General features: G+C 31.0%; 1 protein-coding gene across 1 annotated transcript in view; it reads right to left on the bottom strand.

The window, feature by feature from the left end:
* The window catches only part of LOC143227557 (ATP-dependent RNA helicase TDRD9-like), a 104,644-nt gene that overhangs the window by 62,171 nt on the left and 24,128 nt on the right, over positions 1–18,345 (bottom strand). Inside the window, exons 6-7 of the mRNA XM_076458989.1 lie at positions 15,528–15,650; positions 1,309–1,389 (exon numbers count right to left, since the gene is read on the bottom strand). Of these exons, the coding sequence (XP_076315104.1) occupies positions 1,309–1,389; positions 15,528–15,650 (204 nt within the window). The remainder of the gene's footprint in view (positions 1–1,308; positions 1,390–15,527; positions 15,651–18,345) is intronic.

Below are 18,345 nucleotides of genomic sequence, written 5' to 3'. Positions count from 1 at the left end.
CTGACCAATCTCATAACTACCAAAAGAAACACTGAAATAAATACACATTACCTCTTTATTCCTTTCTAGAGTTGAAACACAAAACTACATACATTTATCTGTAAAGCTTGTAACAGTATGGAACTGTTTCTACTTCAATTTAATTGTTCTATTTCTCTTTCAGCTACGTCCCACTGATATTCCTAACACTCAAGATGAAAGTCGCTTGGCAAACATAGCTCATGTTACCATATTGAATTAGATAATGCACACACAACCCACAAGCTCTAGCAAGCATACTTTGTGAATAATCAGTTATTTCACCTAATCTTATCTGTAAACTTAATAGTTTTTACACTTTAGTTACTTTCATAACAATAAATAAAGAACACACATGATAAACAAGGCTTACCAAGACTTTATTCTGTTTCCTCTTAATGATACTTAACCCTTTTTTTAGTACTAATGGGTAACAGTGCACTAAATAACATTTAATTAAATAATGTACCAACAAACATAGATTAACGATATGCAAAAAACAGACAATGTCCCTCAACTATCACAATCAATCTGGCTTTCTAACTATACGAGAACAGTTGTGATAAATTCATTCAACCAAGTCGAAACGTAACCCATAGGAATTTAGTTTGTACTAAATGAGGAACTGACAATACTTTTCACATAAAACAACATAACGTAATAAACCTTGATTTTCTACTGATTATAGATAATATAGTGTTAAATATAAGAAAGAACTATTAACAAATCCACAGAGAAACAATGTGACAAGTGGATGAGATTTCTTCATTTGGTGGTTCTGTATCCAACCAAGATTGAAGAATGAGTAATTTATTTTTTGTATGAACAATTATAATGAATTATTTACTTTAAACTTCATACTTGTTGTAGAAATGGTGGGTAAATTAAAGAAGAAGGGATGTCTAGAAAACAAATTACACATTTCTCGCAGTAGGGAAACATTCAGGTTTGTTTGTTTTTTCTCATAATAGTGCCTCACAAAATTAAGAACCTAAATATTATAAACTATTAAAATATGGATTATTCTATAATTTAATGCTGTACTTATTAGTATAATGTAAACAAAATGTTGTTTAATTACATTTTGAATGTAATGCATAAAAAATGCCTGTAGATAAAGGGTTACTCCACTGCTTGCAAAGATAACACTCAGGACTTCAATATTACAAACAGAAATGTTCATAAATAAAAACACCCATGTCCTCAACTGAGATAAAACTCACATAACAAGTGTTATCTCTAAACACTTTTATAACTGTCTATACAAAGTATGAATGACTAAAATCATACCTTAACTGCTTTTGAGGTTGTTCTTAAAAACTTTCTAACTACCAGGAGTGCAAAGTCTGTATCCTGGTCTCTTTCATGGACCTAAGTGTATTAAATAAAACACAGAGAAACAATGGTTAATAATTCCTCAAAAAGAAACTATTTAACTGAAACAAATACATTCACATACATATTAATCAACTTGTATCTACATTCTTAGCAACGGTTAACTTCTACTTAGAAAATAACGTCATGTATAATGACAGTTAGTATTTATGGTTATATCATAACCTAAATAATACTGTAGAACAAGTTTCTTATGTATGTTAGTATCATAGTTAGATACTAACATATACAAGAAACTTGTTGTACAGTTTTATTCTATCACTGTTAGTACTCCTGGTTAGAGACTAACATATACAAGAAACTTGTTGTACAGTTTTATTCTATCACTGTTAGTACTCCTGGTTAGATACTAACATATACAAGAAACTTGTTGTACTGTTTTATTCTATCACTGTTAGTACTCCTGGTTAGATACTAACATACACAAGAAACTTGTTGTACTGTTTTATTCTATCATTGTTAGTACTCCTGGTTAGAGACTAACATATACAAGAAACTTGTTGTACAGTTTTATTCTCTCACTGTTAGTACTCCTGGTTAGAGACTAACATGTACAAGAAACTTGTTGTTCAGTTTTATTCTATCACTGTTAGTACTACTGGTTAGATACTAACATATACAAGAAACTTGTTGAACAGTTTTATTCTATCACTGTTAGTACTCCTGGTTAGATACTAGCATATACAAGAAACTTGTTGTACAGTTTTATTCTATCACTGTTAGTACTCCTGGTTAGATACTAACATGTACAAGAAACTTGTTGTTCAGTTTTATTCTATCACTGTTAGTACTCCTGGTTAGATACTAGCATATACAAGAAACTTGTTGTACAGTTTTATTCTATCACTGTTAGTACTCCTGGTTAGATACTAACATATACAAGAAACTTGAACAGTTTTATTCTATCACTGTTAGTACTCCTGGTTAGAGACTAACATATACAAGAAACTTGTTGTACAGTTTTATTCTATCACTGTTAGTACTCCTGGTTAGAGACTAACATATACAAGAAACTTGTTGTACAGTTTTATTCTATCACTGTTAGTACTCCTGGTTAGAGACTAACATGTACAAGAAACTTGTTGAACAGTTTTATTCTATCACTGTTAGTACTCCTGGTTAGATACTAACATATACAAGAAACTTGTTGTACAGTTTTATTCTATCACTGTTAGTACTCCTGGTTAGATACTAACATATACAAGAAACTTGTTGAACAGTTTTATTCTATCACTGTTAGTACTCCTGGTTAGATACTAACATGTACAAGAAACTTGTTGTACAGTTTTATTCTATCACTGTTAGTACTCCTGGTTAGATACTAACATATACAAGAAACTTGTTGTTCAATTTTATTCTATCACTGTTAGTACTCCTGGTTAGATACTAACATATACAAGAAACTTGTTGAACAGTTTTATTCTATCACTGTTAGTACTCCTGGTTAGATACTAACATATACAAGAAACTTGTTGAACAGTTTTATTCTATCACTGTTAGTACTCCTGGTTAGATACTAACATGTACAAGAAACTTGTTGTTCAATTTTATTCTATCACTGTTAGTACTACTGGTTAGATACTAACATGTACAAGAAACTTGTTGTTCAGTTTTATTCTATCACTGTTAGTACTCCTGGTTAGAGACTAACATATACAAGAAACTTGTTGAACAGTTTTATTCTATCACTGTTAGTACTCCTGGTTAGATACTAACATGTTCAAGAAACTTCTTGTACAGTTTTCTTCTATCACTGTTAGTACTCCTGGTTAGAGACTAACATATACAAGAAACTTGTTGTACAGTTTTATTCTATCACTGTTAGTACTCCTGGTTAGAGACTAACATATACAAGAAACTTGTTGTACTGTTTTATTCTGTCACTGTTAGTACTCCTGGTTAGATACTAACATACACAAGAAACTTGTTGTACTGTTTTATTCTATCATTGTTAGTACTCCTGGTTAGAGACTAACATATACAAGAAACTTGTTGTACAGTTTTATTCTATCACTGTTAGTACTCCTGGTTAGAGACTAACATGTACAAGAAACTTGTTGTTCAGTTTTATTCTATCACTGTTAGTACTACTGGTTAGATACTAACATATACAAGAAACTTGTTGAACAGTTTTATTCTATCACTGTTAGTACTCCTGGTTAGATACTAGCATATACAAGAAACTTGTTGTACAGTTTTATTCTATCACTGTTAGTACTCCTGGTTAGATACTAACATGTACAAGAAACTTGTTGTTCAGTTTTATTCTATCACTGTTAGTACTCCTGGTTAGATACTAACATATACAAGAAACTTGTTGAACAGTTTTATTCTATCACTGTTAGTACTCCTGGTTAGATACTAACATATACAAGAAACTTGAACAGTTTTATTCTATCACTGTTAGTACTCCTGGTTAGATACTAACATATACAAGAAACTTGTTGTACAGTTTTATTCTATCACTGTTAGTACTCCTGGTTAGATACTAACATATACAAGAAACTTGTTGTACAGTTTTATTCTATCACTGTTAGTACTCCTGGTTAGATACTAACATATACAAGAAACTTGTTGTACAGTTTTATTCTATCACTGTTAGTACTCCTGGTTAGAGACTAACATATACAAGAAACTTGTTGTACTGTTTTATTCTGTCACTGTTAGTACTCCTGGTTAGATACTAACATACACAAGAAACTTGTTGTACTGTTTTATTCTATCACTGTTAGTACTCCTGGTTAGATACTAACATATACAAGAAACTTGTTGTACAGTTTTATTCTATCACTGTTAGTACTCCTGGTTAGATACTAACATATACAAGAAACTTGTTGTTCAGTTTTATTCTATCACTGTTCGTACTACTGGTTAGATACTAACATATACAAGAAACTTGTTGTACAGTTTTATTCTATCACTGTTAGTACTCCTGGTTAGATACTAGCATATACAAGAAACTTGTTGTACAGTTTTATTCTATCACTGTTAGTACTCCTGGTTAGATACTAACATATACAAGAAACTTGAACAGTTTTATTCTATCACTGTTAGTACTCCTGGTTAGATACTAACATATACAAGAAACTTGTTGAACAGTTTTATTCTATCACTGTTAGTACTCCTGGTTAGATACTAACATGTACAAGAAACTTGTTGTACAGTTTTATTCTATCACTGTTAGTACTCCTGGTTAGATACTAACATACACAAGAAACTTGTACAGTCTTATTCTATCACTGTTAGTACTTCTGGTTAGATACTAACATATACAAGAAACTTGTTGTACAGTTTTATTCTATCACTGTTAGTACTCCTGGTTAGATACTAACATATACAAGAAACTTGTTGTACAGTTTTATTCTATCACTGTTAGTACTCCTGGTTAGATACTAACATATACAAGAAACTTGTTGTACAGTTTTATTCTATCACTGTTAGTACTCCTGGTTAGATACTAACATATACAAGAAACTTGTTGTACTGTTTTATTCTATCACTGTTAGTACTCCTGGTTAGATACTAACATATACAAGAAACTTGTTGTACTGTTTTATTCTATCACTGTTAGTACTCCTGGTTAGATACTAACATATACAAGAAACTTGTTGTACAGTTTTATTCTATCACTGTTAGTACTCCTGGTTAGAGACTAACATGTACAAGAAACTTGTTGAACAGTTTTATTCTATCACTGTTAGTACTCCTGGTTAGATACTAACATATACAAGAAACTTGTTGTACAGTTTTATTCTATCACTGTTAGTACTCCTGGTTAGATACTAACATATACAAGAAACTTGTTGTACAGTTTTATTCTATCACTGTTAGTACTCCTGGTTAGATACTAAAATATACAAGAAACTTGTTGTACAGTTTTATTCTATCACTGTTAGTACTCCTGGTTAGATACTAACATATACAAGAAACTTGTTGTACAGTTTTATTCTATCACTGTTAGTACTCCTGGTTAGAGACTAACATATACAAGAAACTTGTTGAACAGTTTTATTCTATCACTGTTAGTACTCCTGGTTAGATACTAACATGTACAAGAAACTTGTTGTACAGTTTTATTCTATCACTGTTAGTACTCCTGGTTAGATACTAACATATACAAGAAACTTGTTGTTCAGTTTTATTCTATCACTGTTAGTACTCCTGGTTAGATACTAACATATACAAGAAACTTGTTGAACAGTTTTATTCTATCACTGTTAGTACTCCTGGTTAGATACTAACATATACAAGAAACTTGTTGTACAGTTTTATTCTATCACTGTTAGTACTCCTGGTTAGATACTAACATATACAAGAAACTTGTTGTTCAGTTTTATTCTATCACTGTTAGTACTACTGGTTAGATACTAACATATACAAGAAACTTGTTGTACAGTTTTATTCTATCACTGTTAGTACTCCTGGTTAGATACTAACATATACAAGAAACTTGTTGAACAGTTTTATTCTATCACTGTTAGTACTCCTGGTTAGATACTAACATATACAAGAAACTTGTTGTACAGTTTTATTCTATCACTGTTAGTACTCCTGGTTAGATACTAACATATACAAGAAACTTGTTGTACAGTTTTATTCTATCACTGTTAGTACTCCTGGTTAGATACTAAAATATACAAGAAACTTGTTGTACAGTTTTATTCTATCACTGTTAGTACTCCTGGTTAGATACTAACATATACAAGAAACTTGTTGTACAGTTTTATTCTATCACTGTTAGTACTCCTGGTTAGATACTAACATATACAAGAAACTTGTTGTACAGTTTTATTCTATCACTGTTAGTACTCCTGGTTAGATACTAACATGTACAAGAAACTTGTTGTACAGTTTTATTCTATCACTGTTAGTACTCCTGGTTAGATACTAACATATACAAGAAACTTGTTGAACAGTTTTATTCTATCACTGTTAGTACTCCTGGTTAGATACTAACATATACAAGAAACTTGTTGAACAGTTTTATTCTATCACTGTTAGTACTCCTGGTTAGATACTAACATGTACAAGAAACTTGTTGTTCAGTTTTATTCTATCACTGTTAGTACTACTGGTTAGATACTAACATGTACAAGAAACTTGTTGTTCAGTTTTATTCTATCACTGTTAGTACTCCTGGTTAGAGACTAACATATACAAGAAACTTGTTGAACAGTTTTATTCTATCACTGTTAGTACTCCTGGTTAGATACTAACATGTACAAGAAACTTGTTGTACAGTTTTATTCTATCACTGTTAGTACTCCTGGTTAGATACTAACATATACAAGAAACTTGTTGTACAGTTTTATTCTATCACTGTTAGTACTCCTGGTTAGATACTAACATATACAAGAAACTTGTTGTACAGTTTTATTCTATCACTGTTAGTACTCCTGGTTAGATACTAACATATACAAGAAACTTGTTGTTCAGTTTTATTCTATCACTGTTAGTACTCCTGGTTAGATACTAACATATACAAGAAACTTGTTGAACAGTTTTATTCTATCACTGTTAGTACTCCTGGTTAGATACTAACATATACAAGAAACTTGAACAGTTTTATTCTATCACTGTTAGTACTCCTGGTTAGATACTAGCATATACAAGAAACTTGTTGTACAGTTTTATTCTATCACTGTTAGTACTCCTGGTTAGATACTAACATATACAAGAAACTTGTTGTACAGTTTTATTCTATCACTGTTAGTACTCCTGGTTAGATACTAGCATATACAAGAAACTTGTTGTACAGTTTTATTCTATCACTGTTAGTACTCCTGGTTAGAGACTAACATATACAAGAAACTTGTTGTACTGTTTTATTCTGTCACTGTTAGTACTCCTGGTTAGATACTAACATACACAAGAAACTTGTTGTACTGTTTTATTCTATCACTGTTAGTACTCCTGGTTAGATACTAACATATACAAGAAACTTGTTGTACAGTTTTATTCTATCACTGTTAGTACTCCTGGTTAGATACTAACATATACAAGAAACTTGTTGTTCAGTTTTATTCTATCACTGTTCGTACTACTGGTTAGATACTAACATATACAAGAAACTTGTTGTACAGTTTTATTCTATCACTGTTAGTACTCCTGGTTAGATACTAACATATACAAGAAACTTGTTGTACAGTTTTATTCTATCACTGTTAGTACTCCTGGTTAGATACTAACATATACAAGAAACTTGTTGTAGTTTTATTCTATCACTGTTAGTACTCCTGGTTAGATACTAACATATACAAGAAACTTGTTGTACAGTTTTATTCTATCACTGTTAGTACTCCTGGTTAGATACTAACATATACAAGAAACTTGTACAGTTTTATTCTATCACTGTTAGTACTCCTGGTTAGATACTAACATACACAAGAAACTTGTACAGTTTTATTCTATCACTGTTAGTACTTCTGGTTAGATACTAACATATACAAGAAACTTGTTGTACAGTTTTATTCTATCACTGTTAGTACTCCTGGTTAGATACTAACATATACAAGAAACTTGTTGTACAGTTTTATTCTATCACTGTTAGTACTCCTGGTTAGATACTAACATATACAAGAAACTTGTTGTACAGTTTTATTCTATCACTGTTAGTACTCCTGGTTAGATACTAACATGTACAAGAATCTTGTTGTACTGTTTTATTCTATCACTGTTAGTACTCCTGGTTAGATACTAACATATACAAGAAACTTGTTGTACTGTTTTATTCTATCATTGTTAGTACTCCTGGTTAGATACTAACATATACAAGAAACTTGTTGTACAGTTTTATTCTATCACTGTTAGTACTCCTGGTTAGATACTAACATGTACAAGAAACTTGTTGAACAGTTTTATTCTATCACTGTTAGTACTCCTGGTTAGATACTAACATATACAAGAAACTTGTTGTACAGTTTTATTCTATCACTGTTAGTACTCCTGGTTAGATACTAACATATACAAGAAACTTGTTGTACAGTTTTATTCTATCACTGTTAGTACTCCTGGTTAGATACTAAAATATACAAGAAACTTGTTGTACAGTTTTATTCTATCACTGTTAGTACTCCTGGTTAGAGACTAACATATACAAGAAACTTGTTGTACAGTTTTATTCTATCACTGTTAGTACTCCTGGTTAGATACTAACATATACAAGAAACTTGTTGAACAGTTTTATTCTATCACTGTTAGTACTCCTGGTTAGATACTAACATATACAAGAAACTTGTTGTACAGTTTTATTCTATCACTGTTAGTACTCCTGGTTAGATACTAACATATACAAGAAACTTGTTGTTCAATTTTATTCTATCACTGTTAGTACTCCTGGTTAGATACTAACATATACAAGAAACTTGTTGAACAGTTTTATTCTATCACTGTTAGTACTCCTGGTTAGATACTAACATATACAAGAAACTTGTTGAACAGTTTTATTCTATCACTGTTAGTACTCCTGGTTAGATACTAACATATACAAGAAACTTGTTGTTCAGTTTTATTCTATCACTGTTAGTACTCCTGGTTAGATACTAACATATACAAGAAACTTGTTGTTCAGTTTTATTCTATCACTGTTAGTACTCCTGGTTAGATACTAACATATACAAGAAACTTGTTGTACAGTTTTATTCTATCACTGTTAGTACTCCTGGTTAGATACTAACATATACAAGAAACTTGTTGTACAGTTTTATTCTATCACTGTTAGTACTCCTGGTTAGATACTAACATATACAAGAAACTTGTTGTACAGTTTTATTCTATCACTGTTAGTACTCCTGGTTAGATACTAAAATATACAAGAAACTTGTTGTACAGTTTTATTCTATCACTGTTAGTACTCCTGGTTAGAGACTAACATATACAAGAAACTTGTTGTACAGTTTTATTCTATCACTGTTAGTACTCCTGGTTAGATACTAACATATACAAGAAACTTGTTGTACAGTTTTATTCTATCACTGTTAGTACTCCTGGTTAGATACTAACATATACAAGAAACTTGTTGTTCAGTTTTATTCTATCACTGTTAGTACTCCTGGTTAGATACTAACATATACAAGAAACTTGTTGTACAGTTTTATTCTATCACTGTTAGTACTCCTGGTTAGATACTAACATGTACAAGAAACTTGTTGTTCAGTTTTATTCTATCACTGTTAGTACTCCTGGTTAGATACTAACATATACAAGAAACTTGTTGAACAGTTTTATTCTATCACTGTTAGTACTCCTGGTTAGATACTAACATATACAAGAAACTTGAACAGTTTTATTCTATCACTGTTAGTACTCCTGGTTAGATACTAACATATACAAGAAACTTGTTGTACAGTTTTATTCTATCACTGTTAGTACTCCTGGTTAGATACTAACATATACAAGAAACTTGTTGTACAGTTTTATTCTATCACTGTTAGTACTCCTGGTTAGATACTAACATATACAAGAAACTTGTTGTACAGTTTTATTCTATCACTGTTAGTACTCCTGGTTAGATACTAACATATACAAGAAACTTGTTGTACAGTTTTATTCTATCACTGTTAGTACTCCTGGTTAGATACTAACATACACAAGAAACTTGTTGTACTGTTTTATTCTATCATTGTTAGTACTCCTGGTTAGATACTAACATATACAAGAAACTTGTTGTACAGTTTTATTCTATCACTGTTAGTACTCCTGGTTAGATACTAACATGTACAAGAAACTTGTTGTTCAGTTTTATTCTATCACTGTTCGTACTACTGGTTAGATACTAACATATACAAGAAACTTGTTGTACAGTTTTATTCTATCACTGTTAGTACTCCTGGTTAGATACTAACATATACAAGAAACTTGTTGTACAGTTTTATTCTATCACTGTTAGTACTCCTGGTTAGATACTAACATATACAAGAAACTTGTTGTACAGTTTTATTCTATCACTGTTAGTACTCCTGGTTAGATACTAACATATACAAGAAACTTGTTGAACAGTTTTATTCTATCACTGTTAGTACTCCTGGTTAGATACTAACATGTACAAGAAACTTGTTGTACAGTTTTATTCTATCACTGTTAGTACTCCTGGTTAGATACTAACATACACAAGAAACTTGTACAGTCTTATTCTATCACTGTTAGTACTTCTGGTTAGATACTAACATATACAAGAAACTTGTTGTACAGTTTTATTCTATCACTGTTAGTACTCCTGGTTAGATACTAACATATACAAGAAACTTGTTGTACAGTTTTATTCTATCACTGTTAGTACTCCTGGTTAGATACTAACATATACAAGAAACTTGTTGTACAGTTTTATTCTATCACTGTTAGTACTCCTGGTTAGATACTAACATATACAAGAAACTTGTTGTACTGTTTTATTCTATCACTGTTAGTACTCCTGGTTAGATACTAACATATACAAGAAACTTGTTGTACTGTTTTATTCTATCATTGTTAGTACTCCTGGTTAGATACTAACATATACAAGAAACTTGTTGTACAGTTTTATTCTATCACTGTTAGTACTCCTGGTTAGATACTAACATATACAAGAAACTTGTTGTACAGTTTTATTCTATCACTGTTAGTACTCCTGGTTAGATACTAACATATACAAGAAACTTGTTGTACAGTTTTATTCTATCACTGTTAGTACTCCTGGTTAGATACTAACATATACAAGAAACTTGTTGTACAGTTTTATTCTATCACTGTTAGTACTCCTGGTTAGATACTAAAATATACAAGAAACTTGTTGTACAGTTTTATTCTATCACTGTTAGTACTCCTGGTTAGATACTAACATATACAAGAAACTTGTTGTACAGTTTTATTCTATCACTGTTAGTACTCCTGGTTAGATACTAACATATACAAGAAACTTGTTGAACAGTTTTATTCTATCACTGTTAGTACTCCTGGTTAGATACTAACATGTACAAGAAACTTGTTGTACAGTTTTATTCTATCACTGTTAGTACTCCTGGTTAGATACTAACATATACAAGAAACTTGTTGTTCAGTTTTATTCTATCACTGTTAGTACTCCTGGTTAGATACTAACATATACAAGAAACTTGTTGTACAGTTTTATTCTATCACTGTTAGTACTCCTGGTTAGATACTAACATATACAAGAAACTTGTTGAACAGTTTTATTCTATCACTGTTAGTACTCCTGGTTAGATACTAACATGTACAAGAAACTTGTTGTTCAATTTTATTCTATCACTGTTAGTACTACTGGTTAGATACTAACATGTACAAGAAACTTGTTGTTCAGTTTTATTCTATCACTGTTAGTACTCCTGGTTAGATACTAACATATACAAGAAACTTGTTGTACAGTTTTATTCTATCACTGTTAGTACTCCTGGTTAGAGACTAACATATACAAGAAACTTGTTGTACAGTTTTATTCTATCACTGTTAGTACTCCTGGTTAGATACTAACATATACAAGAAACTTGTTGTACAGTTTTATTCTATCACTGTTAGTACTCCTGGTTAGATACTAAAATATACAAGAAACTTGTTGTACAGTTTTATTCTATCACTGTTAGTACTCCTGGTTAGATACTAACATATACAAGAAACTTGTTGTACAGTTTTATTCTATCACTGTTAGTACTCCTGGTTAGAGACTAACATATACAAGAAACTTGTTGAACAGTTTTATTCTATCACTGTTAGTACTCCTGGTTAGATACTAACATATACAAGAAACTTGTTGTACAGTTTTATTCTATCACTGTTAGTACTCCTGGTTAGATACTAACATATACAAGAAACTTGTTGTTCAGTTTTATTCTATCACTGTTAGTACTCCTGGTTAGATACTAACATATACAAGAAACTTGTTGTACAGTTTTATTCTATCACTGTTAGTACTCCTGGTTAGATACTAACATATACAAGAAACTTGTTGAACAGTTTTATTCTATCACTGTTAGTACTCCTGGTTAGATACTAACATGTACAAGAAACTTGTTGTTCAATTTTATTCTATCACTGTTAGTACTACTGGTTAGATACTAACATGTACAAGAAACTTGTTGTTCAGTTTTATTCTATCACTGTTAGTACTCCTGGTTAGAGACTAACATATACAAGAAACTTGTTGTACAGTTTTATTCTATCACTGTTAGTACTCCTGGTTAGATACTAACATGTACAAGAAACTTGTTGTACAGTTTTATTCTATCACTGTTAGTACTCCTGGTTAGATACTAACATATACAAGAAACTTGTTGTACAGTTTTATTCTATCACTGTTAGTACTCCTGGTTAGAGACTAACATATACAAGAAACTTGTTGTACTGTTTTATTCTGTCACTGTTAGTACTCCTGGTTAGATACTAACATACACAAGAAACTTGTTGTACTGTTTTATTCTATCATTGTTAGTACTCCTGGTTAGATACTAACATATACAAGAAACTTGTTGTACAGTTTTATTCTATCACTGTTAGTACTCCTGGTTAGATACTAACATGTACAAGAAACTTGTTGTTCAGTTTTATTCTATCACTGTTAGTACTACTGGTTAGATACTAACATATACAAGAAACTTGTTGAACAGTTTTATTCTATCACTGTTAGTACTCCTGGTTAGATACTAACATATACAAGAAACTTGTTGTACAGTTTTATTCTATCACTGTTAGTACTCCTGGTTAGATACTAACATATACAAGAAACTTGTTGTTCAGTTTTATTCTATCACTGTTAGTACTCCTGGTTAGATACTAACATATACAAGAAACTTGTTGTACAGTTTTATTCTATCACTGTTAGTACTCCTGGTTAGATACTAACATATACAAGAAACTTGTTGTACAGTTTTATTCTATCACTGTTAGTACTCCTGGTTAGATACTAACATATACAAGAAACTTGTTGTACAGTTTTATTCTATCACTGTTAGTACTCCTGGTTAGATACTAACATATACAAGAAACTTGTTGTACAGTTTTATTCTATCACTGTTAGTACTCCTGGTTAGATACTAACATATACAAGAAACTTGTTGAACAGTTTTATTCTATCACTGTTAGTACTCCTGGTTAGATACTAACATATACAAGAAACTTGTACAGTCTTATTCTATCACTGTTAGTACTCCTGGTTAGATACTAACATACACAAGAAACTTGTACAGTCTTATTCTATCACTGTTAGTACTTCTGGTTAGATACTAACATATACAAGAAACTTGTTGTACAGTTTTATTCTATCACTGTTAGTACTCCTGGTTAGATACTAACATATACAAGAAACTTGTTGTACAGTTTTATTCTATCACTGTTAGTACTCCTGGTTAGATACTAACATATACAAGAAACTTGTACAGTCTTATTCTATCACTGTTAGTACTCCTGGTTAGATACTAACATATACAAGAAACTTGTTGTACAGTTTTATTCTATCACTGTTAGTACTCCTGGTTAGATACTAACATATACAAGAAACTTGTTGTACAGTTTTATTCTATCACTGTTAGTACTCCTGGTTAGATACTAACATATACAAGAAACTTGTTGTATAGTTTTATTCTATCACTGTTAGTACTCCTGGTTAGATACTAACATATACAAGAAACTTGTTGTACAGTTTTATTCTATCACTGTTAGTACTCCTGGTTAGATACTAACATATACAAGAAACTTGTTGTATAGTTTTATTCTATCACTGTTAGTACTCCTGGTTAGATACTAACATATACAAGAAACTTGTACAGTTTTATTCTATCACTGTTAGTACTTCTGGTTAGATACTAAAATACATGAGAAACTTGTTGTACAGTTTTATTCTATCACTGTTAGTACTCCTGGTTAGATACTATCATGTACAAGAAACTTGTTGTGCTGTTTTATTCTATCACTGTTAGTACTCCTGGTTAGATACTAACATATACAAGAAACTTGTTGTACAGTTTCATTCTATCACTGTTAGTACTCCTGGTTAGATACTAACATATACAAGAAACTTGTTGTACTGTTTTATTCTATCACTGTTACTACTCCTGGTTAGATACTAACATATACAAGAAACTTGTTGTATAGTTTTATTCTATCACTGTTAGTACTCCTGGTTAGATACTAACATATACAAGAAACTTGTTGTACAGTTTTATTCTATCACTGTTAGTACTCCTGGTTAGATACTAACATATACAAGAAACTTCTTGTATAGTTTTATTCTATCACTGTTAGTACTCCTGGTTAGATACTAACATATACAAGAAACTTGTTGTACTGTTTTATTCTATCACTGTTACTACTCCTGGTTAGATACTAACATATACAAGAAACTTGTTGTATAGTTTTATTCTATCACTGTTAGTACTCCTGGTTAGATACTAACATATACAAGAATCTTGTTGTACAGTTTTATTTTATCATTGTTAGTACTCCTGGTTAGATATTAACATGTACAAGAAACTTGTTGTACAGTTTTATTCTATCACTGTTAGTACTCCTGGTTAGATACTAACGTATGCAAGAAACTTGTTGTACAGTTTTATTCTATCACTGTTAGTACTCCTGGTTAGATACCAACATATACAAGAAACTTGTTGTACTGTTTTATTCTATCACTGTTAGTACTCCTGGTTAGATGCTAACATACATTAGAAACACGTATGTACTAGTTTTGTATTTGAGAATTCTTCTTCTTAGCTGGTTGAGGATAATTATACTTGGTTTGAAATGTTAGAATTAGGCCTAATATATATTTAACACTGCAATCTTTATATACTACCTTAAGAATTTTCAGAAATTAGAAAACAATATAAAGATTTTACTTCAACCACACTGTGTTCTGTCATATCACAGTTAACCTGATGAACTCTGGAATAAATAAACTTTGTTACATATTGCTGAGAAACTGAAAAATAATGCAATATTAATAAATACATTAGGCTTAATACAAAGTCTTATGGTGATAATAACAATCAGTATGATTTTATTCTAATGCTACTAATAAATTCACTCACTTTGTGTTTGTTTGTATGCTGAACTTAATCTATAACCATTAAGGATCTCTAGATAAAATTTTATCTACAATAGTTTATAGTATATTAATTTTATTTGTGACTTACCTCATCTATTATGACATGAGTGTACATGTTCATGTTACGACTATGGATAAGTTTCTGCAATAAAACACCGGTGGTCACATAACACAGACGAGTGTCATCAGAAGTTTGACTGTCCATGCTTACCTAAGTTTAAAGTTATATTAAGTTTATGTATTATATCTTACCTAATTTTCAGATTTCATTAGTTTTATGTATTATATCATTCCTAATTTTCAGGTTTCATTAGTTTTATGTATTATATCATTCCTAATTTTTGGGTTTCTTAAGTTTTATGTATTATACCTAATTTTCAAGTTTCTTAAGCTTTATGTATTGTATCATACGAAACTTTAAGGTTTTATAAGGTTTATGTATTATATCATTCCTAATTTTTGGGTTTCTTAAGTTTTATTTATTATATCATTCCTAATTTTCAGGTTTCATTAGTTTTATGTATTATATCATTCCTAATTTTTGGGTTTCTTAAGTTTTATTTATTATATCATTCCTAATTTTCAGGTTTCATTAGTTTTATGTATTATATCATTCCTAATTTTTGGGTTTCTTAAGTTTTATGTATTATACTAATTTTCAAGTTTCTTAAGCTTTATGTATTGTATCATACGAAACTTTGAGGTTTTATAAGGTTTATGTATTATATCATACCTAATTTTCACATTTATTAACACTGTATAATGCTTAATAACATTATTTTAGTAACCATGTTTACAATGTTAGTTCAATAAAGTGAACCACAATGATTTTGCACAATTACAATTATAATATCTATCCACAACTAACAACTATTCATTACATACCTTTTTCATGATAATTATTGAAACCACCATTCATTTTGAATATTTCCATACTGACTCACATTCATCAACTGTGGTCACTGAATTGATGATTAACCAATATTCATTTTCAACAGTTACAATGCAAATTCATAAAAACCATCCACTCTGAACACTTACAACAGTTTTATGAATCTATTATTCACAGTGCTTCTACAATGTCCTTTCATGAACAATTACCATCAACTACACTTTTCCAACGTCCCATCATGCACAGCCAACATCCACTGTACTTCTGTAATATACCTTCATGACCACCATTCAATATATTGTTACAACATCCCTTCACTAACAGCCACCATTCAATATATTGTTACAACATCCCTTCACTAATCCAGCGTCACCATCCACCATCCAGTATATTGTTTCAACGCCCTTCACTAACAGCCACCACAACGTTCCTTCACTAACAGCCACCAACGCCCTTCACTAATCCATATTGTTTCAACGCCCTTCACTAACAGCCACCATCCAATATATATATTTTCACGTCCCCATTCACTTCACTAACAGCCACCATCCAATATATTGTTTCAACGTTCACTTCCACTAACAGCGTCACCATCCAATATATTGTTTCAAACGTCCCTTCACTAACAGCCACCATCCAATATATTGTTACAACGCTCCTTCACTTCACTAACAGCCACCTTCCAATATATATTGTTACTATGTCCCTTCATTAACAGCCACCATTCAGTATATTGTTACAATGTCCCTTCACTAACAGCCACTTCATCCAATATATTGTTTCAATGTCCCTTCACTAACAGCCACCATCCAATATATTGTTTCAATGTCCCTTCACTAACAGCCACCTTCCAATATATTGTTACAATGGCCCTTCACTAACAGCCACCTTCCAATATATTGTTATTGTTACACCATCCAATATATTGTTTCAACGCCCCTTCACTAACAGCCACCTTCCAATATATTGTTTCAACGTATTGCCACCATTCAGTATATTGTTACAATGTCCCTCACTAACAGCCACCTTCATTAACGTCCTTCACTAACAGCCATCCAATATATTGTTACAATATTACCTTCCATGTTGTTACAATGTCCATTCATTACAACCACCATCCATTACACAATGTCCTTCATGTACAACTTCAAGAACAACATCCACTTTTATATTTAACATGTTAATAAAGCAACAACCATACACTCTAGACATTTAGAAAAATTAATACACATTAACAATATCCATTTTGTACACTAACAATACAAGCTGAAAATTAACAATCACTATGCACAGTGTTAATCTCAATACTATTTAGAAAAAAGAGTAAAGAGCCTCTAGTCCATCTAGTACACACCAATAGTAATCTGAAACATTTAGTCCATCTAGTACACGCCAATAGTAATCTGAAACATTTAGTCCATCTAGTACACGTAATCCAATAGTAATCTAAAACATTTAGTCCATCTAGTACACACCAATAGTAATCTGAAACATTTAGTCCATCTAGTACATGCCAATAGTAATCTGAAACATTTAGTCCATCTAGTACACAATAGTAATCTAAAACATTTAGCCCATCTGAAACATTTAGTAATCTAAAACATTTAGCTCATCTAGTACACACCAACAGTAATCTAAAACATTTAGCCCATCTAGTACACACCAATAGTAATCTAAAACATTTCGGCCATCCAGTACACACCAATAATAATCTAAAACATTTAGCCCATCTAGTACATACCAATAGTAATCAAACATTTAGCCCATCTAGTACACACCAATAGTAATCAAACATTTAGCCCATCTAGTACACACCAATAATAGTAATCTAAAACATTTAGCCCATCTAGTACACAGCAACAGTAATCAAACATTTAGCCCATCCAGTACATTTACCAATAATAATGTAAAACATTCAGTACACCAATAGTAATCAAAACATTTAGCATCTATAATCTAGTACATGCCAATAGTAATCTAAAACATTTAGCCCATCTAGTACACAATAGTAATC

This window comes from Tachypleus tridentatus, chromosome 9, assembly GCF_004210375.1.
Source record: "Tachypleus tridentatus isolate NWPU-2018 chromosome 9, ASM421037v1, whole genome shotgun sequence".
Taxonomy (NCBI): domain Eukaryota; kingdom Metazoa; phylum Arthropoda; class Merostomata; order Xiphosura; family Limulidae; genus Tachypleus; species Tachypleus tridentatus.
This window is presented reverse-complemented; position numbering and strand designations above follow the sequence as displayed.